Consider the following 26,550-nt stretch of genomic DNA (forward strand, 5'->3'; position numbering starts at 1 on the left):
AAGGATGAAGCCCTTCAGATTGAGGATCAGAATCAGCCTCGCCGCCGGGCACCTCCCAGGTGCAGCGAGTGCGGTGTTCAAGGACATATACGTACAAGGTGTCCAAACCGAAGAACTGTGTAAAAAGACGTTTAAAATAGTGTAATTAATGCTTCAAAACACCATATATTTGTATACAAATCAAGAATCCATGTTGGTGCTGCATTTGGTGGATCTGCTGGCTCGCTCGCTTGCGTGGCTCGCTCGGCTGACGATTACGTTAGCAAGGTACTAACTACTAGATTGTGTTATCATAAGTTAGTGCTAATCTCCTTGCTTGGTCCGATTGTCGCCGAGTGGAGACGGAGGCTGGAATGTTACAGTGGGTGTTGCAGAGAGGTTCACTTCGCCCCAGATCTTCTCTTGGCTTGTTACACGGCTATATTTATCCATCCCCTCCAAAAATGTTACACATTAACTTGAGTTCGAGAGACACCAGCACCAGCAACTCACTAACCGCGCTACAACTCCACGCGAGGCCCCGTGAAGTTCTTCCGGCCGTCCACCACCCACTGGATCAGGGAGATAATCAAAATAATCCCAAAGGCAACCACGCAGTAATCTACCCCAGTCAGCAGCTGCCAATATACTCTGCATTCATCCAACCAAGGAGCTTACTCATGTTGCTGCCCGTCACGGGCCGGTCCGGGGGAAACACGAACAAGACTGTGGTCAGTGCGATATACGAGAGAGAGATCTGGCTCGTCAGCATGGAACACCCCCTTGCCTAACACCAACCCACTCACCATGTCAATCACCCAGCCAATCTTGTTGGGGATCTTCCATTTGCGATCGGGCAGTGTCCGTCGTCCACGCAGGCAGTTCACCGCGATCGGCATCGCGTACGAGAGATCCAGGAGTACGACCGACGCCGACACGATGGCGTTAAACGCCCTACACTAGTCAGCGCAGCTCATTTGCCCAGACAGAAACACCTACGAGCTCGATCCAAGATAGATAAAGCCGAAGATAATCACCACGACGGTGGTGAGGACCAACGCGTTCAGCGGCAGTCCGAGCCGGGGATGCACCCGCGCGAAGAACTTGGACGCCGGCAGTCCGCCGTCTCTGCGCGTTCGTCAGCTGCGAGTTTCGCCTGAAAGGGACCAGCCATCCTACCGCGCAAAAGCAAAAATCATGCGACTGCTGGTCGTCATCACGCTCAACGTCGCGAACAGCAGACAGACCAGGGGAAGCCTGCGTCGGATCCGTTAGCAACACTTTTAGCGACGAAAGGCAGCACATACATGAGGAGGCAGATGGCCCCGGCGCGGTTGTTGGTCGCATGGATGAAGATCTGCAGTAGGGGGCCGGCGCTCGAATTGACCACCTCGTCGATGTCGCCGGCCACGAACAGCAGCACGATGAGAAAGATCGCTCCGGTGAAGGTGCCGATCCCTACGCAGACGACCATGATCTTGGGGCCTTTGATGGACGGTTGCGGGATTTCTGGACGGTCAGCCGGCGCTTAGGAGTTGGAGAAGGGCGCTTTCACCTTCAATCATGTGGCAGACCGCGTCCTGGATTCATTAGCGGGGGTTGATCGACAGTCGATTGGGGACTCACAAACGCGGTCACTCCGAGTCCACCTTGCAACAGCTGGGTCTGTTAGCTACATCGTCACAGATCGAAGGTCGCACCTACCCCCAACAGCCAAGCCACACCATCGGGCCCTAATCATGTTAGCGATGCTTGTAAGCATCCAAGACTCAAACTTACAGCCAGTCTGGTTGATGAAGTTGGTAAACACAAATCTGCGGCAGTCAGTAAAGCCAGTCAGAAATGCAGCAACACCACTTACGAGGCAGAATTATAGTCCGGCGAGGCACAAGCCAACACGGTAATCGACACCAGCACGAACCCGCCAATCGACCAAGTGACTTATTTCATCAGTTCAAGCTCATCAACCGTCAGATTAACCCAGGCAAACGTACAAGCACCACGATAGATGATCGGAAGCACCGAGTTCATGAACCCGTTGACCACGAACGCCAACACTGTATAGGCGATGTACATGAGGAAGTACTGCCACCGTTGCCAGGCGAACTCCTATGAACGCTAGTCAGCAGTCGCTCACCCCTTTGGGAGGGTTGAAAGGCATACCGGGTAAACCGAGGACACGATCCCAGCGATCAGCTGACAGGAAAGCAAGGCATTGGTAGCCACCAGCGCAACCTGAACGGTTAGCCTCGCACACACCACCATAGGATTGCTGCATCTCACCCATCCAGCCACATTGACCCAGCCAGTCACCCAGGATAGGATTGGCACCCAACTCGGCCAGGAAACTGGTGGTTCGGTGAGAAACGCGCGACAAGCAGGCCACCAGCACCGAGGAATACATACTAGCTGCACCGTAGTTAGTCAAACAGATTTTCGGAAGCTGTACGCAAAAAGGGAGGAAAGTAAACGCACCAGCCACCCAATGATACTGCCCGCCCGCCGTAGGATACGCCGAGAGGAATTCCGCCAGCGACACGGCGATGCACAGGTTACATGCTCCAGCCGTCACCAGACCTGGCCGTGTTGCTGTGAGCACAAATTGCGTGGATCGACCCGACAACGGTCCAGTCCGGAAAGGAGCCAGACGGCCAGACAATACTTACCCCAGACAACACTAACACTGCCCCCCGACGGGAGACTGAGCGATAAACTGGCCGAGAGCGCCGTCCACGACTACCCTCGATCATTAGTTCTTCCTTTCTTTTGGCACCTGGCTTCAAGCCGACAGCATGGATACATACATTCAGCACCGCGAACGCCAAACCCAGCATCGACCTGATTTTTCCCCATACAATTAGCATTGCCATTGCCTTGTGATGAGGTTCACTCAGAACATCCAGGGTCGAGCGCACAGGGTAGAAAAGTTCCGATTCAGCTCGGCCTTATGCCCCATCTGGGCCAGCTGGACGTCATCATCCTCATTCTCGAGGGGCGGTTGCTTCTTCTCGTCCACGTCCATCATTACTGTTGTCATGATTCAGATCCGAAATTATCAGGAATTGACACCAGCCAAAAAAAAAAAAAAAAAAAAAAACCGGTGAGACTCACAGGCGGATACAAGGCGGGGGGAGACAAGTCAACTTAAATCGCCGAGAGGAGGGAAAGAAGGTAGGTTAGTAAGTATCGGCGATTGACACGCATCGAAATCTAAGGATGCATGCGGTATGTCCACCCAGGGTTGCGGGGGAAGCTTAATTTACTTTGGCGGGCCGGGATGAGATGACACCATAAGCCAGACGGTACGCTAAGACGATAAGCGGTTCAAATCGTTTGGTGCATTCACTCATCTCCTTATATATGCTTCTCTCCTGCATGGGGAGACAATGTACGCGGTAGTCATCAGGACGATAGCTAATTGACATACTGGGGCCACTGCAAAGCCCGCTGCAGGCAGAATTCCATCGCATGAGGGCTTATCGGGCCAATCAGCGGGTGGGATGCCGTCCCCGCCTGGACATGCCCGATTGGGGGATCTTTTCATCTTCAACAATCTATCGAGGTCGGTGGTTATCTGGGGGTGATTACTCTGGGATCTTCGGTGATGGTGATAAGATAGATGACCACCAAGGCTGAATAACTAGTTAAATCACTAATTATCTGCTGCAGTCAGGGGGCAGGTTGTTGCTGCTCATGCAGCCCTAATCCCGGATTCATGTCCCCGCGCGCGGTGGGTCGCTCGCAGCTCGAACTGGCGATAAGAGAAGTGGATTTGCTTGTGTAGTATGTTTGCTATAGAGTAGACAACCTCGCTATCTCGCCGCTCAATATCTGGCGCAGTTTGGTATTAGCCCTGCTTGCATCCTTTTCACATCATGATCAATGTCTTGCGGATAGAGTCAGTACCTTTGTGAACTTTGAATAATCTGAGACCTCTTCGAATGAGCCTTGCATCTCACGTGATGCGGCGGCCAGCTCAACCCCCAGCCATCTTATTCCACAGTTGATGAATGTTGTTGATCTGCAAATCTGGAGTAGAACGCCTCCTAGCCCGTAGTCCCATGCGTTGAATGTTGGAGTGGATCTGGTAGCCGTCAAGCATGAGGACTGACTTTCAAAATGATGATTCTTAGGACTTATCACTGACTGTTTCACTGTTTCACCGGCTCACTTGACGGACCTCCATCAGCAGATCATTGTGCGCATAACCCATTAACCCCAATTCATCGGACAAATCACTCGTCAATCATGTCGACTACAGACACATGTGGCAGAGACTCACTCCGACCAAGTGGTCTCCAATCGTTGAAAGTCTCCGCTTATTCTCAACGCGACTGGAACGCTCTAATAGCGTCGGGCTACTGCGCGACCAAGCTCCCGGATCAATGCATGCAAATCCGGACTCTCCTCAATCAAACCCCGTCCATCCCGCCCGCTGCAGAGGTCCCTGACTCTGTGGGAGGAAGTGTGCTTGTCTTGCAAGGCGATTCCAAGTGGTCTGTATCTCCGGTTACTCGACCGATGAATAGGGAATGCGAGCTAGATGCAACAAAGACTTGCTGTCCTTGAAGTGCGTGTATTGGGGTGTTGCGGCCAAATACGTAAGTGCTGCCGAGTGAATACGTTCCGCAGTGGCCTGGCTTCCAGTCTTCACCGCAGTCCTCCGGTAATTACCTTGCATTGTTGGTTTTAGGCTGGTCGTATGTCTTCTCTACTCGGCTAGTGGAGCTGCGGTGCACGACGTCCGAGGACGAGGTTGTCTACACAGATAACGTGGTACGCTGGTCCACGGGGGACGATTTTGACTTGAACGAGCATTCTAGTCTACAGCTTGGTGACCTTCCACCGGCCGAACTGCGCTGGTGGGCTGCCATCCTGGCAGGCGAATGTGGACGGCGCGCGTCGGTGACTCGAGATGGCAAGGAGTATCACCCTTCGAGGGAGTGTCATCTTGCCTCTAGCTACTTTATGTCGCAATTTTACTGCATCTCTCTGCTGTTGAGATATGTTTCCGTGTTGTGCTTTCCATGGCAATAGCTCATTGATCGAAGTATCTGTGAACTCGGTGTTTTGTGGATTGTATGCATTTCTTTTTGCCACGCTCCGATCTTGTCATACTTGATTGGCGCAATCCTTGCTCGGGGAGCAACGATCAGACCGATCGCGCGTGGTTGGAACCCGTAGCCTCGATGGTTATGCTAACGGTTGAATGGCTCTGGCATTACTCTGCAATTGAATGATCTCAGCTTTATCAGCGATCATGACTTGCGGGTTGTCGGACACTACCGTTTCTTTTCTCACGCATTTGTGTTCAGTCTTACCTGCGACAAATGATAGAACAAACATCAGTTCGAACCTTCAGGCAGTTACCATAGTATGCTACAATACTCAGATGGGCTGAATGATAATCAGAGTGTTACTTACCTTCGGTTTCGAAATTGGGGGCAGAATTGATTTATCAATAACGACGAGACGATCGCCTGTGAATTCTATACGAGATGAAAGATGGTTAAGGAAAAGCGTGCATCACACACTCCAGAATTGTTGCACCTACCCCTAAGAGACCTGATGCGTTCAGGCGGGTGGAAGTGCTCAATTCTTGTTTACTTGATGTGCGTGTGTGTACGTGTGCGTATGGACTGGAAACGCATCAGCGAACGATATACTCACGAAGCATATCCTCAAAGTACCAGGAGAGAGGCACCTCCTCGATAGGGGCGAAGTGATAGCATACCCAACCATTCTCATTGTTCTGGTAGTACCCGAGACGCCGAACGCACTTGGCATGGTAGGCGTCGGCCTGCTCCTCGGGCCAGTCCACCGTGGTTTCGGTGCTGCCGCACTGGAAGCGCAGCCGGTAGTGGCCCGGGGCCAGCGGCGGCGCGGTGAGCGGGAGGTCCGCTGATCTCCAGAATTGAATGAGATGATGGTCATCTAGAAAGAAGAAGACCTTCTTTTGACCTGCTGCAAATCTATAGAGTTCCATTTTGCTCACAGAGGCCTGTCGAGGCTCTCTATGAGTGTGATGTCTTTCGCAGAAGAGATGGACTTCGATTGGGTCGGGCTGTGGCTCAACCTCGTCAACGAGGTCCTGCGTGGTGGAAGACATGATTGCGAGTGGGGAAATCAATATGCGAAGTGGGGAAACGGTGTTGGTGTTGGGACCTGGGTCTGGGACTCGGGTCTTTATGAGGGTCGAACATCCTGGAAAAGGCACTAATATGTATAATTCCTACCAAAGGAACTGCAAAGGCAGTGGGATCATGATTGCGAACTCACCATAAGTCTCAATAAGATTCTCTGCCGTTACTGATTACTTCCAGCAAGTTCCGGATTCCCTTTGTCAGGCACAGAGAGACAAAGAGGTAAGAGTGTAGAACTAGGACAGAGATGCAGAGAATGGCACGATACTTGCTATCTAGACCAAGCAAGCGAGGACTTTTATTGACCGTGAGCCTGACCTCAGAGAAATTATGCCAGTGGGTGCTCAAGACGAAGGCATTGGGTTTCCTCCACTTTCTGTGTATGGGGAAAGATGAGAGAGCGACAAGAATGTTACACTGCGCGCTAAAAAGAATACCAGACATCACAATAGCGGTTAGGTATTTTAACTCCTGTCAAAAGGACTTGCAAAACCTGAGAGATATCGACTCTCAGGATTGGCATGGCATTCTCGGATAAGAAATAGTGGTAAAATTGGAAAAGAAAGGCCAGTTGAAAAGGACAACAGAGATCGTCTGTTTAAACACTCTATAAAAACAAGATCAAGCAGTAGCGCATATCACGGTAGCATCAAGTGGCAAAGTCCCCACCTCGCAGAACGAGATGTCTCAAATGGATGGGAATGGGAATGCTGACTTTTTATCTGCCTGACGCGCGGGACAATGGGTCAAGAGGTACCGAGCGAACGTGTACTTATAATATTGCGCCAGAGGCCTTCCCTCGACCAGGTCATAGACAGTGGCCTGTCTATCGCGGTAGTATTTCCCCATGGGGGTGATTTGGGAAGGCCCCTTCCAGTAGTAGCCGAGTCCCTTGGCAAACTTGGCGAAATAGGCCTCAGTCTGCTCCTTCGGCCAGTCCACCGTGGTTTCGGTGCCGCCGCATTGGAAGCGCAGCTGGTAGTGGCCCGGGGCCAGTGGCGGGGCGGCGGGGTGGCCCAAGAGCTTGGAGCATGTATCTTGCACTTTCTGGAGACGCGAGCGCTTGAGGTCCTCCGGCTTCCAGATCTGCACAAGGTGATGGTCATCTGTGAAGAGAACTGTCTCCTCTTGCTCCCCGGCGAACTTGTAGATCTCCTCACAGGTCAGCTCCTCTCTGGGCGCACCGTGAGTGTGCTCCCCTTCACCAAAGAGGCAGACTTCTGTCGGAATGGATGGCGACAACGGCTGCTGCGGCTTCTCAATACTGTCAGACATTTTCACAGGTTAGAATTTGTTTACGACAGAGTTGATGCTTTAGTATAAGAGTTGGTCCTCTACTATGTGTTTGAGCCGGTTGACGAACCTAGGGTCGATCGGTAGAACACTATTGATATACTTTCTTGGGGACATTCTGAGAGAGCAGCTTGGGTTGATTATGGTTACTTTCTTTCAAGGAAGCTTTTTGTCATCCATAAATAACAATCTGCTTCCTAATGAATACCTCCGTCGGACACGGACAGACAAAAGGTCACAGTATAACGCCAAGTAAAATCTCTGGGAGGCAAGGTCTTCAATTCTTCTCCGCCATCTCAAACATGACCAAGGGCCTCTGCCGTAAGTAGAAGTAAGACAATGATACCATCGAGTACTATTGTGGACAAGGGCATTGTCTACCCAGTATGGACTCTTTCAGCACTTGTGGATTATGAAAAACATAGAAACATAGAAACATACAAAAATAAAGGCTTGGTGGGATAACACCAGCGCTATACTAATGCATGGAGACCTTAGATATTTATCCTTTACTTTTTTCTACTTTTTCTTAATCTTCAAGTTTATTTTGGATTAAATACTGGATCTAGTAAGGCTAGGCACGACAGCAAGAATATATATTTCTTTATCAAACTCTAGACTTGTTTTAAAAAGAACCATAAAGTTAAAACCGATTCTCGTTCTTCAGTATATACTTCAAGCTATTGATTTGCATATGCTAAGTATACTGTAATATCTAAGGGTATTCAGTAAAGATTGACCCCTTGGCAATAAGTACAGCACTATGTGGGCTGATAGCTGTTGCTACAGAATAAGATACTGTAGGCTCTTGTTTTACAAGAAGCTAACATTCTAATCAAAACTAACACTAATATAAAGACCCTGCAAGAGTCCTATGTCTATAAAAAGCAGGGCCTGTTCAAAATTACTTTTTTTTAATTTTTCTATATCTTTGATAACCAAGTTACAGTACTGAAGTATTTGGAGATACTGTATATGAAACATCGGTAGGCTTGTAAGTGTAAACCAAAAACCTTAGAAATACTGACTGACTCTCAGAAGTGGCTTGGTATTGTGAAAGGAAAAATAGTGAAGAAGCTTAAGAAGGTTTACTTAGAAAGACGAGAAAAATCGTCCGTTTAAATTCTTTATGAAATCTGAGAGGTCAAGCAGAAGCACATATCACAGTAGCTTCAAGTGGGCTGGGTTCCAACTTACAGATCGAGATGCCTTGAATGGATGGAAGCCCTACTTCACTTGTCATTTGCCTGACGCGCGGGACAATGGACCTTCAAACAGACGCGAAGATCCCCAAGAGCGCGTCGTCATCAAAATAATGCGACAGAGGCTTCTCCGTTTTCGCGTTAGTCACATAAGACGACTCCCGGCCGGAATTCGGCCTCCGGTAGTGGCCGGCCTGCCTGGCGAACTTGGCATGGTAGGCATTGGCCTGCTCCTCCGGCCAGTCCACTGTGGTTTCGGTGTCGTCGCACTGGAAGCGCAGCCGATAGTGGCCCGGAGCCAGCGGCGGAGTGGTGGGGGGGTGGGGGAGGCACGAGAGCTGCGAGCAATGGGCCACCATCTGGAGAGGCGAGCGCTCGATCTTAGCGACGTCCTCTGGCCGCAGGATCTGAATAAGGTGATGGCCGTCTGTGAAGAAGATCACCTCCTTCTGCCCCTTGACGAATTCGTCGAGATTGTCAAGTCCCGGGTCTTCGTTCAGGTCCAGGACCTTTCTGGGCGCACCGTGAGTGTGTTCCCCTTCACCGACAAGATGGATCTCGGCCATGCTGAGCTGCTGCTTCTCCTGCGGCTCAATATGGCCAACCGGTTTCTCGGTGGTGTCAGACATTTTCCCAGGTCAGAATGTGTTTAAGACAGGCGTGCGTGTTTTGGTATAAGAGTTGATCCTTTACTCCGTGTAAGAGTTGGTTGAGTTAGTTGAATAAGCATAAGTTAGATAGAAGGCGGTTTATATACCTCCCACTAGGGGGTAAGTCTGAGAGGGTAGCTTAAGTTGACCATAGTGGTTATCTTCAGTACAGCTCTTTGTGATGTGTGGAGGAACGGACTGAAGACTTCCGTCAGACTCCATTCAAGCGAGCTTAAGTCGATCGTAGTGGCTATCTTCAGTACAACTCTTTGTTCTAGTAAGGACAGTCTGCTTCCCTAACAAACCTCCCTCAGACACAAGTCAAGGCTTTGAGAAGCGAGGTCTTCTCCGCTATATCAAACGTAGCTAAACAACTTGTGCTAAAACTAAACCAATAAAGCGGTTGAGTACCTTTCTAGACAAGGAGATTGTCATTGACAATTCTTTCCCCGGTTACGGAGTACTGCGCATAGAAAAGTGAAGCGGAGAGCGAAGAAACAATGTAGGCTTGGCGGGATGACGTCATGGCGGTGCAGGACTAATGCTGGAAGACCTGAGGCACTAAGGCTCCAAACCAGCCTTCCCGTTTTCTCCTCCCATCACCATCTCATCGTTTTCGTTTCGGCATCTTTTCACAATCCTGCCTGCAGTCATCTACGACTACGACCTTCCTCGTTGCTCCAGAGATGAGACTCCCCAAAATTCAGCATCTGGTGCACCATGTACCCTCATCTTAACCTTTCTTCAGCTGGAGGAAGGCGGGCCCCGGCGGGATCCCCCCCTTTCGTCCCATTCTCTCTTCATGCTTAGCATGCTTGGTGTCGCAAAGCCAATTCTTCATCATCCTTCGTACCGCACATGCAGAAGGGAAATGCCGTCTAATTCAGGTCCCAGTCCGGGGCCCCGCACCCCAATGAGGCATAGCAGCCTCAGTCGGGCGCTAAACAACCGGTTTGTGTCGGGCCATTGTCGCCTGCTGAAGAAGAATGGGAAAAACCCCGGCGGCACAAGGGCCTCGGTTAGCCCTAGTTCTCCTAGCCCGCGATATCTTCACGATGCTGCCTGCCACCCATGCGGGGTACCTGCGACTCGCCTCCAATGACCCCGTCGGGATAGAATTGTCATTCTGCAGCGTCGCATGATCCGCTGCCAACATTTGCGCATCAGAGGTGGAACAAAATGTTCCGTCCAAGTGGCTTAATCGAGTGTCCCTGCCACCGTGACGCATTGGGATGATGATGGCCGGGAATCTGCAAGGGACGGGGCGTGGTATAAAATCCTTTCCTGTTCCTGGTTTCCTTCCAGGGGCCGCTCAAGCATCTCGCACAGTCTCTCCACATACCGTCCTCCAAGATGCCTTCACGACGAACCCTCCTAGGGCTGGCGGCCACGAGCACTTTGGTCAGCGCCGGACCCTGCGACATCTATGCCTCCGGTGGGGCGCCTTGTATCGCTGCGCACAGCACCACTCGTGCTTTGTACAGTGCCTATTCCGGCCCCCTTTACCAGGTCATCCGTGGCTCTGACAGTGCCACCACCGACATCAAGCCCCTCACTGCTGGTGGGGTCGCGAATGCCGCCGCCCAGGACACCTTCTGCTCTGGCACCACCTGCCTGATTTCTATCATCTACGACCAGTCCGGTAGTGGCAACGATCTCACCCAGGCGCCTCCTGGTGGCTTCGATGGGCCCGAGTCCAACGGCTACGACAATCTGGCCAGCGCGATCGGCGCCCCCGTCACCCTGAACGGCCAGAAGGCGTACGGTGTGTTCGTCTCGCCCGGCACCGGCTACCGCAACAACGACGCCAACGGCACTGCCACCGGCGACGAGGCGGAGGGCATGTACGCCGTCCTGGACGGCACCCACTACAATGATGCCTGCTGCTTCGACTACGGCAACGCCGAGGTCAGCAGCACCGACACGGGCAACGGTCACATGGAGGCCATCTACTATGGCACCAGCAAGGCCTGGGGCTATGGGTCGGGCAGTGGCCCGTGGGTCATGGCCGATCTCGAGAACAACCTGTTCTCCGGGCAGGCCGAGGGCCTCAACTCGGCGGACCCGTCCATCTCCTACCGGTTCGTGACGGCCGCCGTCAAGGGCGAGCCCAACCAGTGGGCCATCCGCGGTGGCAACGCGGCCTCAGGCTCGCTGACGAGCTACTACAGCGGCGCGCGGCCCACGGTGAGTGGCTACAACCCGATGAGCAAGGAGGGCGCGATCATCCTGGGCATCGGCGGCGACAACAGCAACGGCGCCCAGGGCACCTTCTACGAGGGGGTGATGACCTCGGGGTACCCGTCGGACGCGACGGAGAACTCGGTGCAGGCCAACATCGTGGCGGCCAAGTACGCGACGACCTCGCTGACCAGCGGCTCGGCGCTGACGGCGGGCTCGTCGATCTCGCTGCGCGTCACCACCACGGGGTACACGACGCGCTACCTGGCCCACAACACCACCAACATCATCACCTCGGTCGTCTCCTCGTCCAGCTCCTCCACCCTGCAGAAGCAGGCCAGCTGGACCGTCGTCACGGGGCTGGCCAACTCCGGCTGCTTCTCCTTCGAGTCCGTCGACACCCCCGGCAGCTACATCCGCCACTACAACTTCGAGCTGCTGCTCGCCGCCAGCGACGGCACCAAGCAGTTCAAAGAGGACGCCACCTTCTGCCCGGAGTCCGGCCTCAGCGGCTCCGGCACCTCCATCCGCTCCTGGAACTACCCCACCCGCTGGTTCCGCCACTACAACAACGTGCTCTACGTCGCCAGCAACGGCGGCGTTCACACCTTCGACTCCCAGACCTCGTTCACGGCCGATGTGACCTGGTCGATCAGCTCGGGCTTTGCGTCCGCGTAGATCGAGGTCCGGCGCTTGGGGACATGATGGGCCGGGAGATGTTTGATGATTATGCTTGATGCAGATGTGGAATACGTTTGGAGGTGAATCCTTGTAAATATGTTGTTATCTTCCTTACCGTACAAATTCAGTATGACTTTGAATTACCCACGGTGTTTGAGTCTTTAACTTGGATTCTTGTAGTGCCCGACTGTGACTCATGTAGGCTGTTGTAGCGTTCAGAGTGGTGCATGGAATATATAGTAAGCCTTGAGGAGACTATTCAACTCCCGACGTACACACAATCTCGACAGAACTGTTAGAGAACTCGATAGAGACAAGTGATAGCCCGTAAAGGATCGAGACACACGACCATCAAGCGACCCCGACTGCGAATTCACTCTGTCTGTGCATCAGATGGCCAGGGGCTATGACGTCATTGTGCATGATTTCCGTGCCAAGTTTTCATCCACAGGTCAGTCGTCGACATAGTGCCGGAGAAACACACCCCGAAGCGCATATTCATGGTGCTGAGCCTGGTTCATCGATCGAGCGGGTCTTTGGATGGATGGTCCAAGATGGAGGAAGTGGCATGTGTGGATGAAGCAAAAGCCATGCCTTGACCGCCTTCGTGGCTGCTTTCTGCCGGCAGGATGATTAACTGCCGACCGCCTACGTGTATCTCCATTATCTGAGTTGTCGACATCACCCATCGTCCCCAATGTCTCTGGAAATCGAATCTACCATCTGCTGAGCCAACTATGTCTTCTCGATGGTTGTATTCTTCTAGGGACCATTCAAATGGCGGAGGTTCTACGCCATATCAAGGTGTTTAACATACCGATAAGCATCATCGCGAAAGTCGCAACAGACCACAAATGAAAAGAACATATGGCACGCTGATCACAACCACGATAGCCACAGAGTCCCAAAATGACCGGCACGTGCCGGATCTAAACTCTGAAGCACAGCTGGCTGCTCGCGAGGGCTGAACGTCGAATCTGATTTCAGGATCCCGCCGCCTCTCGCCAGGATGCGAGCTTTGGGGCCGCCCCCAACAGTGCAACACCAGAAGCCGTCCCGATTTGCCCCTGGCGACCATCCGAATCCCATCGAGGGTACGCCTCGATATGTGTGGTCCGTCAAGTGTCGTGCCTGGCAGCGAGACTCCTCTCACGTCGACTTACGCAGGAACAGCGAGCCGGCTGCCGCGTGCCCTGGCTTTCGCCCCCATGCGACGCAGGAACCGGATTCGACCGCTCAGGGGAAATTCTTGAGCGTGAGAGCTCTGCTCTTTCTTCTTTCTTCTTGCAAACTTTGTGGGTTGCGTGTCTTCATGCCTGTATGGGCTGTCAGTCGTTCATTCACTCACTACATTGACATTCGTTGAAACCCGATTCTCGCGACTCACTCATTCCCTTGCGTGAGCCAGTCATTCTTTGCTCTCAGTCTGTCCTTACAACCGCCCCCCAAAAAAGCACAATGGCAAGCAAGCTTGCACACACTCTTTTCACCATCGCGAGCGTGGGACTCCTCGCCTCCGCGCAGCTCGCCGTGGACACCACGCCCGTGACGGCGGCCGCCTCGGTCGAGACGGTCTCCATGATCGACGCCTCAGGCCTGCCCATCACGACCGTCTCCGACGCCGCCGACAACGCCTGGTACATCCCACTGACGGGGCCCGCCAGCGCCGCGACCGCCGCCTGGGGCGCGAGCGCGCACATCCACCGCGACGGCGCCGCGCTGCTGCCCATCACCTTCGGCACGGCACCCAGCAGCACCCCCACCGTCCACAAAACCAGAAGCCTCTCCCCGGAAACCAGTGCCTTGCCCACCGCGACCGTCTCCCCGATCGGCAGCCCCTCCGGCGACGAATCGACCACCGCCTCCCTCGAAATCGCCCTCAACCCCGAAGCGAACGCCCTCCTCCTCGGGACCGACACCAGCCTCACCATCTCGAGCACGGTGATCGCGACCGCCGAGAACCCCGCGAACATCAGCACAACGAACCTGACCACCCTCCCGGTCGGCATGAACCTCGGGTTCGGGACACAGTGGCCGGGCGCCCTCGTCTTCGGCGGCAACTACGACGCGAACCGCATCTGGAACGAATCGCACTGGCAGACGACGCCGGAGACGAGCGCGGGCAATTCGACATTCACCCAGACCGGCACGCAGCTGCTCAGCAGCGGCGTCCAGCTCAAACTCTACCCCACGCCCGACCCCACACCCAGTACGAATGCAACCTACCCCTTCGACACCGCCGCCGCCCCCACAACCACATCCGCCATCCTCCCCGCCACCCTGAACTTCACAGCCGAGACCCTCACGGTCCCCGACGCGAGCTTCTGCGCCCGCAATTTTACGGTCGTATTCAACCCGGACCGCGCGACCTACCCGCTCTTCGAGATCCCCGTCTGGGCGGATCTGGTGCCGGCGGGGCAGCGCTGCGTTGTGGGGACTGGCGAGGAGATTATCCTGGGGAGGCCGTTCTTCCAGGCGGCGTATGTGTATATCACCGACGTCGGGGATCTGTATTTCAGTTCGATCCGGAGGGATGGGGGGGTGGGGGTTGCGCCCAAGGAGTTTGATTTGCATGCTGTGCTGGGGGCTGGGGAGGGGGGGGATGTGTACGCTAATGCGACGGCGGAGGAGGCCGGGATTAAAGGGAGTGCGGTTTCGGGGGAGGGGAGGGTGATGATTACAGGTAGTGTCTGGGTGGTTGTTGCTGTGGGGGTGGTGGTGGGGTGGGTGGTTTAGCTGGGGGGTTTGTTGAGGGGACGTGTGGTGGATTTTAATTTGTTTGTTTGCGTGTTGGATAGAAGTGTTTCATATACCCATTCAGAAGATTATACTGGGTTACCATCCAGCACGAGGACGAGGACGAGGACGAGTACGGGGGGTAAGAGAAAGAGAACTTGATTCCGTGCTCATGATCCGAAGGGAACCCTCACATGCATACCCCCAGGCCCCCGTAGCCAGCCCTCCGGCAACAGCAACGTCAACAGCACCAGACAAGAAACAGACCCGCTGCATTCCTCCATCCTTCCGTCAAGTATTCCCAAAGGCCAAACCCGCTAATCCAAACCAAATCATCACAATCATAACCCATCCCAAAACGCCATCCATACCAGTCATCATAATGCAGGAGAGGACTCAATCCCACTCCATCGCCGCCCTACAACCCACCCCCAATCCCACCAAACCCGCGTTAGGGTTGATTCTCCACCACGTATGCATCGCCCGGCAAGCATCACATCACATCACATCACATCACCCCGCAAATCCACCCCACCAGAGGCAAAAGTTACTGGAGATCATACACGACCAGCGCGCGCTCGATGTCCTGGAGCGTCTCCTTGTCGCCGTAGGCGTCCATCAGGGCGCGGTTCTTGCGGAGACGCTCTTCTTCTTGTTGTTGGTAGAGTTGATTCTGGAGGGACTTGGTGGAGGTGGAGGTGGGAGAGGTGGCGGTGGCGGTGTAGTGGTTGTAGGCGCCGAAGCCTGTTTTCTGTTAGTTTGGAGGGCTTTGGGAGGGGGGGGAGAGATGGAGTGGGATTTGAGGGATGAGAGGAGTGTGGAGGCACGTACCGAGAGCGATGGCAGCCATCAGGGGCAGATACCAGCGGCTGGGTTTCTTGAGGGAGGCCGGGTTGATGTGCGGGGTGCTTTTGAAGAAGGGGCGGGGGTGTGGGGGGGAGAGGTTCATCATTTTGTTTGAGTGGATTATCGATTGAAGTCAATGATAAGAGTTGTGAGTGTGGTGGTAGAGTAGAGTAGAGTAGTTTCAGTAAAATTGTGGTTGAATAATGGATGGTCAAAGTCTGGTTGACCCAAGTCCAACCGATGGGTGAATTGGGTTTATAAAGTCGAGGTACGGAAGAATGCATCACACCCACGTATTTGTGGCCTGATCGGGGGTAGTCGATCCGTCATACGATGCCCCCGTCGATCCCGCTTTCTGGGGTATATTACGATGGAGGCAGTGCCATTGGCTGACTGGGTCAAAGGTGGAGCCGATGATGAAGAATCGCATGCACTCGTCGTCTCACTCCACCGTCGAAATCCTTTTTCCGGGTGTGCTGATCCTGTGCCCTCGGTGCCTTGGGGGCTTGCCGGGGGGGAACTCGGGAGGGGATATCGGGTGATGCTGCGGAGTATGGGTGGTCGTCAGGGAATAAGTGGTCTGTGCACTCTTCACTCTGGTTGACTCTGTCTTCTGTTGCTATTATGTGGGTTTTGTCTAGAGGGGGTATTGGATTCTAGAAGAGTATGCTACAAGTATAATGATCCTGCGTGCCAAAGGGGTGGGTGGGCGTGAGGATGGCCGGATAGGGAGTTGGTGTCTTTTTAGGGTCAGGGCTGGACTCATGCAGCTGCATCACACTCTCTACATGATACACTTGTCGCTCCTCAGCGCTTACAGGCAACAGACTCTTCTTGTTGCGGATTTAGGATGGCATGAGGATCCTGCTAGGTACAGTACGGTCACAGCCGACCACACACTAATACCGTCGATAAGTTACAATCTGCCACCAAGACCATCTTCAGCAAAGGTGACAGTACTACCGCTTCAAGCTTAGACCTATATACACAAACCAGAATGCTACTCCAACGGCACGGTATCCACAAAGCACGTCTTCAGCGCCTCCTCCCCATACCTCCCCCCCAGCACCTCAACCTCATCCACCACCGCCCTAACCCTCGCAACCTCCTCCTCCGTCAACCGCACCTCCAACGCCGCGACGTTCTCCACCAAAGCTTCAGGACGAGTCGTCCCCGGAATGGGGAAGATATCGTCTCCCTGCGCCAACAACCACGCCAACACCAGCTGACCGACGGTACAGCCCTTCTCGTCCGCAAACCCGCGCAACCGCTCCACCAACTGCAAATTCTTCTCAAAATTCCCCTCCCGATACCGCGGCATCCCCAACCGCAGATCCCCCTCGGGGAAATCGGCCCGCGACCGGATCCGCCCCGTCAGGATGCCCCGGGAGAGCGGCGAGTACGCCACGACGGCCACGCCCAGCTCCCTCGCGGTCTTGAGCAGGTCCGTCTGCGGGGACTCGATCTCCAGCGAGAAGGGCGAGTACTCGACCTGCACGGCGGCGATGGGGTGGACGCGGCAGGCCCGCCGGAGCGTCGCGGCGCTGACCTCGCTCAGCCCCAGGTACTTGATCTTGCCGGCGGATTGCAACTCGGCCATCGCCTGCACGGTCTCCTCGACGGGGACGGCCGGGTCGAGCCGGTGCGCGTACAGCAGGTCGATCTGCGAGACGCCCAGTCGCTGCAGGCTGCGCTCGCACGAGAACAGGCACCGGCCGCGCGAGCTGTCGATGATCATCCGCCCGTCCTCGAACTCGGCGCCGAATTTCGTGGCTAGGAAGATCTGCGGTCGTTTGCTCGGGTTGGCGCGCAGCCAGGTGCCGAGGAGCGTTTCGCTGTCGAGGTAGAGGGCCGCTGTCTTTTGGTGAGTACTGTGCTCGCATGGGAAGTGTGGGGAGGACTGGGGTGGTAAAGGAGGGGCGGGGGATGTACCCGAGTCCCAGAAGGTCTCGCCCAGTTCGTACGCCTTGTCGAGCAGGGCCAGGCGCTCGGCGTCGGGCTTGGTAGGGCCGTAGAAGGCACTCAGGCCCATCGTGCCGAAGCCGAGGCGGGGCACGGAGGGGCCGTCTTTGCCCAGGGGTCGGGTTTCGAGGTGGCTTGACATTCTGGGGTGGTTTTCTTCTGCTGGAGTGGAGTCGTGTTTTGGCCGTGCGAATGCGACTGACGGTGCTAGATATATTTGTGCTTAAACATAGTCTATCGAGCGTACTGTCCGGATATACCGGATTTTACGGATTTGCCGCTGTCATCATCGACTGGCCGTGCCGGAGGAGGTCCAAAGTGGGTCTGGTATCTTGGTCCGAGGTTGCTGATTGGAGGGTAATGGACTTTATGCACCCTGCATACGGAGGTTATGCTCGGTCTACGAGGTGGTGCTATAGCGGGCGGACTTAATCGGTTTTGCGTGGACGATCTGCGTGGGGCTTCGACCCGGAGCACATCGGCTCATGCCTTGGTTCTGTGTACAGTATAATGTATGCATTGGTTATCCATAAAACAAGAACATAGAGGGGATTGTCTCAATCGAAGTAAAATGCCGAAAACGTCTCACACGGATAATGCTTGTTAGTTGTCTACCGGCTAGGGTTGCCTTTGTATACTGACTGTAAACCTCCTGGTTCTCAATGTTCGGTGCCCTGCCTAGACGACAATCGCCACCATAGACACCACCGTGATCACGACAACAGTCTCGTTTCAACAATGGTCTGCAATGGGCATATACAAAGAACACAGCCGATGATCCTCAGGAACACTCAACACACACCTCAGCAACCCTCAGATTTGAGGCCCCTTGCGATACATATAAATATCCACATCTAGCCCAGCCAACGGAGAACCAAACCCACGAAACAGTGCTCGGGCAACAACTACTCGATCCACCAACAACCCTAAGGTAGGATAATACTACCTACACACTGACTTTGGTTCAGAGCGTCCCAAAAATGCCACCGTCTAAGTCCCGGACCCGGGCCCAGTCCAAGGCCCCCTCCCAGCCACCGCCCCCGATCCCGATCCCGCGAGTGTTTGGCACTGGCAGCCTCCCCTACGGAGGCCTGCCGGGCCGGTGCTTCTACGGGCCCGAGGACCCGCCGGGCCACTTCGACGCGGGCGTGACCAACGGGTTCTTGAGCCAGCAGCTGGAGGCCAGCGTCAGCTGGGACGGACACCACCTGCTGCAGCTGCTGGAGCAGAAAGACATCGAGTGGATGCGGATGCTGGACGGCGCGCGGCCGCTGGTGCTCGAGCCGGACCAGTACCTCGCGCGCTTCTGGTGCCGGACCGACGCGGAGACCTACTACTTCATCTGCACCAAGCTGCAGGGGCTGGAGTACTGCTCCCAGTACGTCAAGTGGGTCAACGTCAAGAGTCCGCTGTACCCCGTGGTCCAGGCCACGACGGGGCCGAGCTTGCGGCAGCTGCACGTCGAGCTGGGCGAGCAGTTCTACCAGATGGAGGGTGAGCTACGTCTGCAACTTGAGCAGCAGAAGCAGCCGTGGCAGTTCGTACACATTACACCGGAGCTGTATCCACAGCAGCAGCAGCAGCAGCAGCAGTTGGAGGAGGCGCGGGATGTGCTGCGGGTACCGAGTGTGCTGCCCGGTGTGCAGCAGGAGGGTTTGGGGCAGCAGAAGCAGCAAGAGCCACAGCAGTTCCAGCAGTTCCAGCAGTTGTCACAGGAGCGGCCTCAACAGCAGGCGCAACAGGAGAAGCAGGCGGACGTAGTGGATCTGACCCAAACCCCGCAATGATGGGTTACGGGTACGCACCTGCTGTTTACTAAATGTCAGGTAAGGGCTAACATATCCCGTTCCCTACCTTAAAACCACAGCCACACCAACAATACAATTTCGCCCTCTCTGCGAGGTTCATTCATATTCAATCGATCTCCACATAGTAAACTACCCAAGTACCACCAGTAATCCCTGCCCCAACATCCCCAAAACAACCCTAACCCCCCTAATAACCCCCCTACTCCCCCCCAAAGACCTCCACCACCTCCCTAAGGTCAACAACATCCACAAACCTTCCCAAAACCCTCTCGACCACAAACGCCCCCACCTCCGCCTCCTCCTCCAACACCCCCTCCCGGACCACAACAACATGCAAATCCAAATCCGCCCCGTGGCGCGCGGACCCCAACACCGCCCCGACAGCCGTCAGCCCCACCAGCACGACATGCCGCACCTCCCGCGCCCGCAGGTACGCCCACAGATCGGAGGAGCCGAACGAGCTCACCTAGAACTTAGGGAGCAGGATTTCATCCGGTCCGCCCCAGCCGCCGGGCGGGAGGAGGGGGTCGGGGACGGGGTAGATCGGGTGGGTGGGGTCTTTGTGGGCGGGGGACGGGGGCGGGAGGACGCGCTGCGCCCAGGTGGAGAGTTTGTTGTAGGGGGAGATGAAGGCGTTGCTGTTGAGGCCGTGCGGGAGGATGTGGTGGATTATGAGGGGGATTGCTGTGTTGCTGTTGCGGGGGGTGGTGGGGTTGGTGGTGGTGGTGGTCCGGCGGCGGGTGATTTCCTCCCGGAAGAGGGTGAGGAGGGTGTGGATGTCTTGGAGGTAGGGTTCTTGGACTGCCGGGGGGAAGCGGCAGAGAATGTCGGTTTGGATGTCGGTGAGGAGGAGGGCGGTGCGCGAGAGGTCGAGGGGGATGTGGAAGGGGGAGGTGGATGTTGTGGAGGTTGTCATTGTGACTTGGTGGTGATGGTGGTGCTTGGGGAGTGGAGTTTGGGTTGGGATGGTGAGAGGAAGACGAGGTGGATGTTGGGATACTGCTTTATATGTCCTTTTCAATGTTGGGATCTTGCTGATGGCTGGAAGACTGATGTATAGTTAGTGAGAGAAGTGTCTTAAGTGTATACATTGTATACCATGGTGCAGTCGAAGGATGCGCTCGGATCCTCGGATGCAGGTAAGCGAGCTAAGCGAGCCGGGCGCTATACATCCTGGATAACAACAAGGACTCTGACAAAGTGACAAAACTGTCAAATAATAATGCTCCAGCTATCAACAGTCAACTTCCCCCCCCCCCCCCCCCACGCTCCAAAACTAATTCCTGCATGCACCCAGCCCCATCCTGCTCCCACCGCGCCCGCCCCACCACATCAAACAGCAGCGCATCCTCTCGCTCACCGAGATGCATTCTAACAAAACACGCCGAAAACCCATCATCTACGTCCGGATTCGCCCGGACCACGGGGTTTACCCTCTCACCCAGAGACACCAATCCCCCATCCCCTTGTCCCATCTCCCTGTCCAGGAACTGATCCATCGCAGCGTGCGCATTCATAAACGCCGTCCCCCGAAACACGTCCGCCGCACGACCAAGCCTCTCCAGTCGACCTCTCGCCCAGGACCGCCACTCCGCCGTACACCCCAACCCCATCGCCTGGAAGAGCACCATATGCATGACCATCCCCACCTTGGGCTGTCGGAACCGCGCACATTCTTCTGCGACGTCTTCCTCGCCCCAGAGACCTTGTACGATGCGCAGGTTGCGATAGATCAGCGCATAGATACGTTCCTCGCGTTCTTCTGTTTTGTCTGATGCAGGGGAAGTGGCTAGCTCGAGGTAGTCTAGCAGAGCGAGATGCGCGTAAAAAATAGCCATGCTGACAGCTGCGACGTCGGACGTGAAGGTGAGTCTGGCAGGGGGAATGGGGAGTGAGTGTAGTGGTGGAGTTTCGTCCTCGACCTCTTCTAGAAGAATTGGGTGAAGTGGTTGGGGACAGGCCTTGCGGGTCGTTGTTGCGGTTGCTCTCCAGTGGAGGAGTGCTGATCGGAAGGCATTGAGCGATGTCCTGTTTATGGAGGCGGCTGTGTGCTCGATGGGTAGCCACAGGAGCTGGCCGACGTCCCGGTAAAAGGCCACAGTCCGGAGGAGATGGCAGTGCTCCGAGGAAAGGTCTCCGTCGCTGGTGTAGACGAGGCTTGGATAGTGAGGAAAGGGGGTTACGAGTGTTTGCTGCTCTCTGGCCCTGTGGCTAGTCCCACCCCCAGTGCCACCGGTCAGATTTTGAATGGAGAATTGAAGACGCGTGAGAGGGTCCTCGATATATTTGAGATCCTCGGGGTTTCCCGATACAACAAGCTCGCAGAACAGTCTCTGTGCGGCATCAAGATGACGTCCAGCCCCGGGGAGGTTTTTCAGGAATATCTATCTGATAAGGTTAGACACACTCTTTTCTGTATGGCGATGGCTGCTGGGGTGTAATACCTCCACCAACGCAAAGACGATCATTACCACAACGGAGCCAACCCCAACCTGCCGGATCCCGGTGCTGCCCCGCGCAAGGCTCAACGCCGCGGTGTACGCACCCACACCCTGCGCCCTCATTTGACCCTTCTGCGCATGGCCCGCCGGGAGTAGCGCGGCCCGGTGCAGGGCACCGAGACACAGGATCGCCTGGCAGATCAGATCGTCCGCCCACGCCATCTGTGCGACCGTGTCGCGCCAGAATGCAAGCCCATTGCCTGCGAAGAACCGGTGGACGGTGCTGGTCACATACTGGTGGTAGATTGGTAAGAACGCGGTGCGGTGATTCTGGTTTTCAACTGAGCGTACTACGTCTGGCACGTACTGGGCTAGAACCAGGTGGGATGCAGGGGTTGAGGTCACAAGCGCGGCGGAAGATGGTTGGTCTGCATCTGTGTCTCCCGCCAGAACGACAGGCACGACGTGCCGGCTCTGCTGGTAGCCTGCACAGACGAGATTGGCAGTCTGACATCTGTGGCATGTGGGCTTTTCTTCGCTGCATTTGACTCGGCGCCGGCGACAGGTCAGGCATCCTGTTCGTGTGCGCTTGAGACGGGGAGGTGACATGGTAACTTGGGGTGAGGAAGCCAAGGCGCAGTGGAGTTGACTGCAGACCCTGACCCTGACTGAACGATTGTATCTTTGCTGCTTATCCAATGGCGGGGTAATGCATGTCTAGGTTAGATTCACGTGAGAACTCGCTCCTGCCAAGTGGTTTGACGCTAAGCTGGATCCACACACAAGAATGTTACAGATTCTAGAATCGTAGTTTCATCGCACTCAAGCGGACAGAAGTAACTCTGGACAGCGCGAAATCAATTTTGTATGCCCACCAAATGTTGTCACAAACACAATGGCCGACTTCGACAAAGCAAACACTGGCAAATATCAGCCGGCGTCTCTAGGCGCCGTGTCTGCATTGAAGTCCTCGGTGTCGTCTTCCATTATCGCCTCCAAAGACTTTTGCGATATAACATTGACGTTGACGCGTCCAGTAGCCAAGAGTCGGCGCGCAATATCTGCATGACCATTCTTGATGGCAATCCCAATCGGCGTTCTACCTAATTCATCCTCAGCATCAGGGTCCACTTGTGGATGAGCCAACAACTGCTCGACGACCTCGGGGTGACCTCTATCTACGGCAATGTGCAGTGGGGTTCGATGTTCATAGTATGGGATATTCGGACGAATCTTCTGCATAGCCAGCAAGTGGGAGGCGATCTGTGCGTGTCCATACTTGGCAGCTAGGATCAATGGGCTCGATCTGTCCAAGCCGGAATGATTTGGATTCGCCTGTCCTGTACTCAACAGCTCACAAGCTATCTGGCTGTAGCCATGGGAACAGGCATACAACAAGGGCGTCCAGCCTTCCCTATCAGTGTTGTCGATTCGGACCTTGCCGGTCTTGAGTAGCAGCTGGACGATCTCGAGATGACCCATGCCCGCTGCACGTGACAGTGGTGTTCGGCCGCTCCAATCACCCCGGTCACATTGTATTCGGCCACACGCCAACAGGTCCTGGACGAAAGCAAGCCAACCTGCAGAGCACGCACAGGCCAACGGGGTTAGCCCATCATCATACACGCGGTCGATATCGACACGACAGTCTGCAAGGAGCCGAGAAAAGATATGCTCTCTTCCAAGTTCGATTGCCAGACGGAGCGGTGTTCCTTGAGGCCCGCGGGCGGAGCCGTCTGGGTGAACCTTGAGAACCCGGAGCAGAAAGTCGACTACTGTCGGTCTGTCCGCATCAATAGCCTGACATAGTAACAAGTGTCGGTCTTCAGGATTACTTGGTAGGCGCCCAGTTGCCAGCAAAAGACCTCCTAGGGAGGTAATCCGATTGGCAACCGAGAAGAAGATCAGTGGCTGGAGTTTCCGCATTGGTTGTAGGGTCTTTCCGTGCTGAAGTAGCCATGGTATTTCCATCCTCCACATCTTATGAGTCTCCTCGCTGTCTCGAAAGGACTGGCTTGGTGTCAAGATCGCTTCCACTGCGGCCTCGTTCCCTTTCGCCAGAGCAGCCAAAATGGGGTAACGGTACCTCTCGCCAGCTATCTGTAGATCTGGTGTATCCACCAGTACCAAGCCTATTAAACTGGGGAGATTGTGCTCTGCAAGGATATACAAGAGGCTTGCAGACGATGTGTAGCGTCGGATTTGGGCCTGCTCGATCATATTGCTGTGATGAATCCACTCAGTGAGAGGGAAGCCATCGATGAACTTGCTCTGGTTCACCCCACCGCTTTGTGCAGCATCGGCGTGGTACAGAACATTGGAAACTGCATACTGAAAGAACGGATAGCGGGAAATCAGTGCAGATCGTATGTCGCGAGCACTCTCGGATGACGCAACGGGAAGCTCGTCAGAAACACCAAGTGAGCCTCGGATGTCGGTCATCAAATAATTTTGACAACACATTTTGAGTCGTTCATGGCTCAGTGCATTGAAATGGTCATGCTTGTCAGGCCAAAGCTCCCTGATGCCATTCCCTCTTAACAGAAAGTCACGGACGGATTCATGTATAAATTGCACGGTCGCGTGTCGCAACTTGGTTGTCTCGGTCAAACCTTTTGAAGTCGCGAGGATGAACCGCTCCATATCCTCCAGAGTAATGTCATTGGGGTCCCAGGCATCCGTGAGGTCGTCAGGCTGGCCAGAGAGAATGGCAAAGTAGAGCTCTTCTCTTCTTAACGGTCGCTTGCTGAATAGGACCCACTGGATGCACAGCAACAACTCATCCATATTAGCATTGTCGCGAGTCAAGATGTCTTTGAAAAGCTCGCCGAGCTCATTTGGGATATCAGAAAGCCTCTTGCGCAGCGCATGCAGACGACCCCTTTCAAATTCGCGATTGAGAATCTGAACAACAAGAACGGTCCACAGGAAGATGCCTGATGCTTTGCATGATATCTCGGTTCGAATGAGATCAGCTTGTTTACTTCGTCCAATCTTCAATTCGCTGCGCAAGTATCGAGCGATGTCTTCCCCATGGCCGTTTTGGTCATGTAGAATCAACTCGATTCCATTCTCCACTGTGATGAACGGGTACTGCCGGCTAGAAAAGCAAACATGAAGTTTGATCTGCGATAATGTCGCGTATTGTCCCAGTGATTCGAGAAACTCCACCATGGCTCGCACCTGCTCCATTTCACACTCATCAAGCGCATCGATAAAACAAATCAGATGCTTTCCATCAAGTGAGGTCACGGCACAGCGAAAGATCTCTTGAAGTGTTTCGATGTCCGATGAAGAATAGTTCTGTGTGTCATGATTAGATGGCAAAGGCACTCGATCCAATAACACTTGAAGGCCAGGCACAGCATCCATCAACTGCAAGAGCAACGAGCGATACATGCCTTCGGTCGTTCTTTCAAGTTCCTCGCCCCGGGCATTGAAGAAGAATGAGACAATTACAGTATTGTCATTCCTGGTCGCCTGGGCTTGTTGGTATGCAAATTTCATGATGGTTGACTTGCCGCTTCCTGCTTTGCCTTTGATCCAGAGAAACCCATGATGATTGACGACCTTTGCCATGTCGAGCCAATCTAAATATTCTTGTTTCTCCAAGAGCCATCGGCAGGTCTTAGCGTGAGCAGCTTTGATTGTCGCCTGTCGACTCTCTATCTGTTCAAATCGCAATGCATCCATGACACACCTGCGATGGTCGACGCCGCCGGATGTTTGCTTCTTTGTTGTTTCGCGAGCTACCCTGGGCCCTGTGGCGTTGATCACCGACAATAGCTCTTTGGCGTAAGCAGCTGCCGTGGCGGCTGCGTATCCCTGCCATTGCTTGTTCTTATGCGAATCAGCATAGTCTGAAATCCCTCGTATCACCAGGCAAGGGAAGCTATCCATCAGCCCGGCGGCTTCCATCTCAAAACACAATATATTCAGCTTTGCAGCCAGTCGGTCACGGGTGCCTGCATGCTTGATCACCTGGTTTCCGGAAGCGATCAAGCCGTAATGAACAACCGGCTGGGTGTCCTGACGTTCTGGACGCAGGATCAAGTTGTTTGCATCGCAGTTTACGCATGTGCGCTGGGAAGGATCATGTTCATAGTTTGCACGGAACAGCCTGTCCGGCTCGCCTTCGGGACGAGTGAATTCTCGCAGCATTGCAGGGCGGTGGGCCAGCATCTGAGCCAGGAGTGCTGCAATCTGATTCCCGCTGCAATAGTGGTCGGCTCGGAGCTTTGTGACTGCGGCCAAGAGGGATGGAGAAGGCTTGCTCAGTGTGCCCGTCCTCTCAAAGTATCCCTCCTGGATGGTCTTTCCGTAGTCGTACTGTATCACACCCTCACATCCCGGTGTTGGAACGCTGACGACGACATCACCAAGCCTCACATCGTTGGATTCTGATGGTACACCTCCGCCGATCCCCACCATAAAAAGATGCCGGATGGAGACAAAGGTAAAGAACATGGAGCTCGCAACTGTCGCAGCCGAGGTAGTGCCATAGGTGCCGGCGGGGAGACAGGCGATCACCACATTGTGCCCACTGATCGCTCCCAGGGTGTAAGCATTTTTGTCGTTCGAGTGGGTTTCGAGGATCGGGTGAATCTCGTCAAGCATTGCTTTGGCAG

The 26,550-nt window shown here is 54.5% G+C and overlaps 12 protein-coding genes across 12 annotated transcripts; 2 read left to right on the forward strand and 10 right to left on the reverse strand.

The window, feature by feature from the left end:
* Positions 1 to 415: 415 nt before the first annotated feature.
* On the reverse strand, positions 416 to 3,365 carry BO86DRAFT_386696 (amino acid permease). The gene is made up of 20 exons (XM_025671406.1): positions 3,091 to 3,365; positions 2,895 to 3,006; positions 2,784 to 2,817; positions 2,646 to 2,715; positions 2,455 to 2,556; positions 2,401 to 2,403; positions 2,263 to 2,327; positions 2,143 to 2,214; positions 1,974 to 2,088; positions 1,841 to 1,919; positions 1,759 to 1,793; positions 1,684 to 1,712; positions 1,606 to 1,638; positions 1,535 to 1,559; positions 1,287 to 1,488; positions 1,159 to 1,236; positions 979 to 1,107; positions 786 to 933; positions 658 to 736; positions 416 to 601 (listed from the first exon to the last, which is right to left on the reverse strand). Exons 2-20 carry the CDS (start codon positions 3,002 to 3,004, stop codon positions 501 to 503), a joined length of 1,509 nt encoding a protein of 502 aa, XP_025530433.1. The 5' UTR covers positions 3,005 to 3,006; positions 3,091 to 3,365; the 3' UTR covers positions 416 to 500.
* A 1,911-nt stretch (positions 3,366 to 5,276) lies between these two features.
* BO86DRAFT_441310 (uncharacterized protein) lies at positions 5,277 to 6,161 on the reverse strand (the record flags this gene model as incomplete). The annotated part of the gene is made up of 3 exons (XM_025676246.1): positions 5,650 to 6,161; positions 5,404 to 5,468; positions 5,277 to 5,300 (listed from the first exon to the last, which is right to left on the reverse strand). The coding sequence occupies exons 1-3, from the start codon at positions 6,086 to 6,088 to the stop codon at positions 5,277 to 5,279; spliced, it is 528 nt and encodes a 175-aa protein (XP_025530434.1). The 5' UTR covers positions 6,089 to 6,161.
* Positions 6,162 to 6,809: 648 nt separating this feature from the next.
* Positions 6,810 to 7,532, reverse strand: BO86DRAFT_376751 (uncharacterized protein; the record flags this gene model as incomplete). The annotated part of the gene is made up of 2 exons (XM_025670552.1): positions 6,810 to 7,386; positions 7,486 to 7,532. 2 exons carry the CDS (start codon positions 7,530 to 7,532, stop codon positions 6,810 to 6,812), a joined length of 624 nt encoding a protein of 207 aa, XP_025530435.1.
* Positions 7,533 to 8,685: 1,153 nt separating this feature from the next.
* Positions 8,686 to 9,246, reverse strand: BO86DRAFT_396796 (uncharacterized protein; the record flags this gene model as incomplete). The annotated part of the gene is made up of 1 exon (XM_025673432.1): positions 8,686 to 9,246. One exon carries the CDS (start codon positions 9,244 to 9,246, stop codon positions 8,686 to 8,688), a length of 561 nt encoding a protein of 186 aa, XP_025530436.1.
* Positions 9,247 to 10,495: 1,249 nt separating this feature from the next.
* BO86DRAFT_227042 (alpha-L-arabinofuranosidase B) lies at positions 10,496 to 12,248 on the forward strand. Its single transcript, XM_025666967.1, has one exon. It carries the CDS (start codon positions 10,621 to 10,623, stop codon positions 12,124 to 12,126), a length of 1,506 nt encoding a protein of 501 aa, XP_025530437.1. The 5' UTR covers positions 10,496 to 10,620; the 3' UTR covers positions 12,127 to 12,248.
* A 2,666-nt stretch (positions 12,249 to 14,914) lies between these two features.
* BO86DRAFT_227059 (uncharacterized protein) lies at positions 14,915 to 15,254 on the reverse strand. Its single transcript, XM_025666968.1, has one exon. The coding sequence runs from the start codon at positions 15,139 to 15,141 to the stop codon at positions 14,965 to 14,967; it is 177 nt and encodes a 58-aa protein (XP_025530438.1). The 5' UTR covers positions 15,142 to 15,254; the 3' UTR covers positions 14,915 to 14,964.
* Positions 15,255 to 15,412: 158 nt separating this feature from the next.
* BO86DRAFT_396799 (uncharacterized protein) lies at positions 15,413 to 15,817 on the reverse strand (the record flags this gene model as incomplete). Its single annotated transcript, XM_025673433.1, has 2 exons — positions 15,413 to 15,609; positions 15,697 to 15,817. 2 exons carry the CDS (start codon positions 15,815 to 15,817, stop codon positions 15,413 to 15,415), a joined length of 318 nt encoding a protein of 105 aa, XP_025530439.1.
* A 457-nt stretch (positions 15,818 to 16,274) lies between these two features.
* On the reverse strand, positions 16,275 to 18,224 carry BO86DRAFT_386700 (Aldo/keto reductase). Its single transcript, XM_025671407.1, has one exon. The coding sequence runs from the start codon at positions 17,813 to 17,815 to the stop codon at positions 16,712 to 16,714; it is 1,104 nt and encodes a 367-aa protein (XP_025530440.1). The 5' UTR covers positions 17,816 to 18,224; the 3' UTR covers positions 16,275 to 16,711.
* A 429-nt stretch (positions 18,225 to 18,653) lies between these two features.
* Positions 18,654 to 19,460, forward strand: BO86DRAFT_396801 (uncharacterized protein; the record flags this gene model as incomplete). The annotated part of the gene is made up of 1 exon (XM_025673434.1): positions 18,654 to 19,460. The coding sequence occupies one exon, from the start codon at positions 18,654 to 18,656 to the stop codon at positions 19,458 to 19,460; it is 807 nt and encodes a 268-aa protein (XP_025530441.1).
* A 220-nt stretch (positions 19,461 to 19,680) lies between these two features.
* On the reverse strand, positions 19,681 to 20,425 carry BO86DRAFT_441312 (Isochorismatase hydrolase; the record flags this gene model as incomplete). The annotated part of the gene is made up of 2 exons (XM_025676247.1): positions 20,017 to 20,425; positions 19,681 to 19,947 (listed from the first exon to the last, which is right to left on the reverse strand). Exons 1-2 carry the CDS (start codon positions 20,395 to 20,397, stop codon positions 19,681 to 19,683), a joined length of 648 nt encoding a protein of 215 aa, XP_025530442.1. The 5' UTR covers positions 20,398 to 20,425.
* Positions 20,426 to 20,693: 268 nt separating this feature from the next.
* On the reverse strand, positions 20,694 to 22,531 carry BO86DRAFT_396803 (Zn(II)2Cys6 transcription factor domain-containing protein; the record flags this gene model as incomplete). Its single annotated transcript, XM_025673435.1, has 3 exons — positions 20,694 to 20,712; positions 20,775 to 21,865; positions 21,926 to 22,531. 3 exons carry the CDS (start codon positions 22,529 to 22,531, stop codon positions 20,694 to 20,696), a joined length of 1,716 nt encoding a protein of 571 aa, XP_025530443.1.
* Positions 22,532 to 22,852: 321 nt separating this feature from the next.
* Positions 22,853 to 26,539, reverse strand: BO86DRAFT_416597 (uncharacterized protein; the record flags this gene model as incomplete). Its single annotated transcript, XM_025674980.1, has 4 exons — positions 22,853 to 23,096; positions 23,202 to 23,705; positions 24,009 to 26,005; positions 26,168 to 26,539. The coding sequence occupies 4 exons, from the start codon at positions 26,537 to 26,539 to the stop codon at positions 22,853 to 22,855; spliced, it is 3,117 nt and encodes a 1,038-aa protein (XP_025530444.1).
* Between the last annotated feature and the right edge of the window lie 11 nt (positions 26,540 to 26,550).

The sequence above is a fragment of the Aspergillus japonicus genome (genome assembly GCF_003184785.1).
Source record: "Aspergillus japonicus CBS 114.51 unplaced genomic scaffold BO86scaffold_8, whole genome shotgun sequence".
NCBI classification, from domain to species: Eukaryota; Fungi; Ascomycota; class Eurotiomycetes; order Eurotiales; family Aspergillaceae; genus Aspergillus; species Aspergillus japonicus.

Bases quoted from the DNA above. Each gene is read 5' to 3' on its own strand.
- BO86DRAFT_386700 (XM_025671407.1), bottom strand. From the start codon at position 17,815: ATGTCAAGCCACCTCGAAACCCGACCCCTGGGCAAAGACGGCCCCTCC.
- BO86DRAFT_227042 (XM_025666967.1), top strand. From the start codon at position 10,621: ATGCCTTCACGACGAACCCTCCTAGGGCTGGCGGCCACGAGCACTTTG.
- BO86DRAFT_227059 (XM_025666968.1), bottom strand. From the start codon at position 15,141: ATGCAGCGGGTCTGTTTCTTGTCTGGTGCTGTTGACGTTGCTGTTGCC.
- BO86DRAFT_386696 (XM_025671406.1), bottom strand. From the start codon at position 3,004: ATGATGGACGTGGACGAGAAGAAGCAACCGCCCCTCGAGAATGAGGAT. The intron at 2,557-2,645 runs GTAAGTATTGTC...CAACACGGCCAG, and splicing joins CAGTGTTAGTGTTGTCTGGG to GTCTGGTGACGGCTGGAGCA. The intron at 2,215-2,262 runs GTGAGATGCAGC...CTAACCGTTCAG, and splicing joins GGGTCAATGTGGCTGGATGG to GTTGCGCTGGTGGCTACCAA.